Source organism: Fulmarus glacialis, unplaced genomic scaffold (assembly GCF_000690835.1).
Source record: "Fulmarus glacialis isolate BGI_N327 unplaced genomic scaffold, ASM69083v1 C13546501, whole genome shotgun sequence".
NCBI lineage: Eukaryota > Metazoa > Chordata > Aves > Procellariiformes > Procellariidae > Fulmarus > Fulmarus glacialis.
Window position 1 is genome coordinate 1 of NW_009240832.1, and position 733 is coordinate 733.

Below are 733 nucleotides of genomic sequence, written 5' to 3' on the forward strand. Positions count from 1 at the left end.
TGCGCTACAAGCCCATCCTCCTCCTCCAGGGCATCAGCTTCATCATCACGTGGCTCTTGCTCCTCTTCGCACACGGAGTGATGGCCATGCAGGCGGTGGAATTCTTCTACGGGATGGTGACAGCCACCGAGGTCGCCTATTACGCCTACATCTACAGTGTCGTCAGCACCGATCACTATCAGAGAGTGACGAGCTATTGCAGAAGTATCACCCTTGTTGCAGCCACTGTTGCCGCCGTGCTGGGACAGCTGCTGGTTTCCTTAGCAGATGTATCCTACTTTCACCTTAATGCCATTACTTTGGCTTCCGTGTCCCTGGCATTCGTGTGTTCGTTTTTCCTCCCAATGCCTCAAAAGAGTATGTTCTTCCACAGGAAAGATGTCTCGGAAGCTCTCCCAGGACCAGATAAAGTTGCGGCTACAGTCAGCTCCGACGGGCCATCGAGCTGCCAAGAGGACAAGGGCTCCGTGACTGCTGACAGGGGACCAACACCTGAACAGCAGGCTGATAATGCCAAGCCCCAGAATCATGTGCTCAGAGTACTGGTGCAGCTGAGCAAGGACCTGAGGGATTGCTACAGCTCTAGGAAACTTCTCTACTGGTCCCTGTGGTGGGCTCTGGCTACGGCAGGCTTTAACCAGGTTCTGAATTACGTCCAAGTGCTGTGGGACTTCAGAGCCCCCTCTCACAGCTCTGCAGTGTACAATGGGGCTGTTGAAGCAATAGCAACTTT

General features: G+C 53.8%; 1 protein-coding gene across 1 annotated transcript; it reads left to right on the top strand.

Annotated features, from left to right (window-relative positions):
- Positions 1 to 5: 5 nt before the first annotated feature.
- Positions 6 to 728, top strand: LOC104069344 (thiamine transporter 2-like; the record flags this gene model as incomplete). Its single annotated transcript, XM_009586301.1, has 1 exon — positions 6 to 728. A coding segment is annotated over one exon (723 nt), but the record flags the coding sequence as incomplete, so codon positions are not given.
- Between the last annotated feature and the right edge of the window lie 5 nt (positions 729 to 733).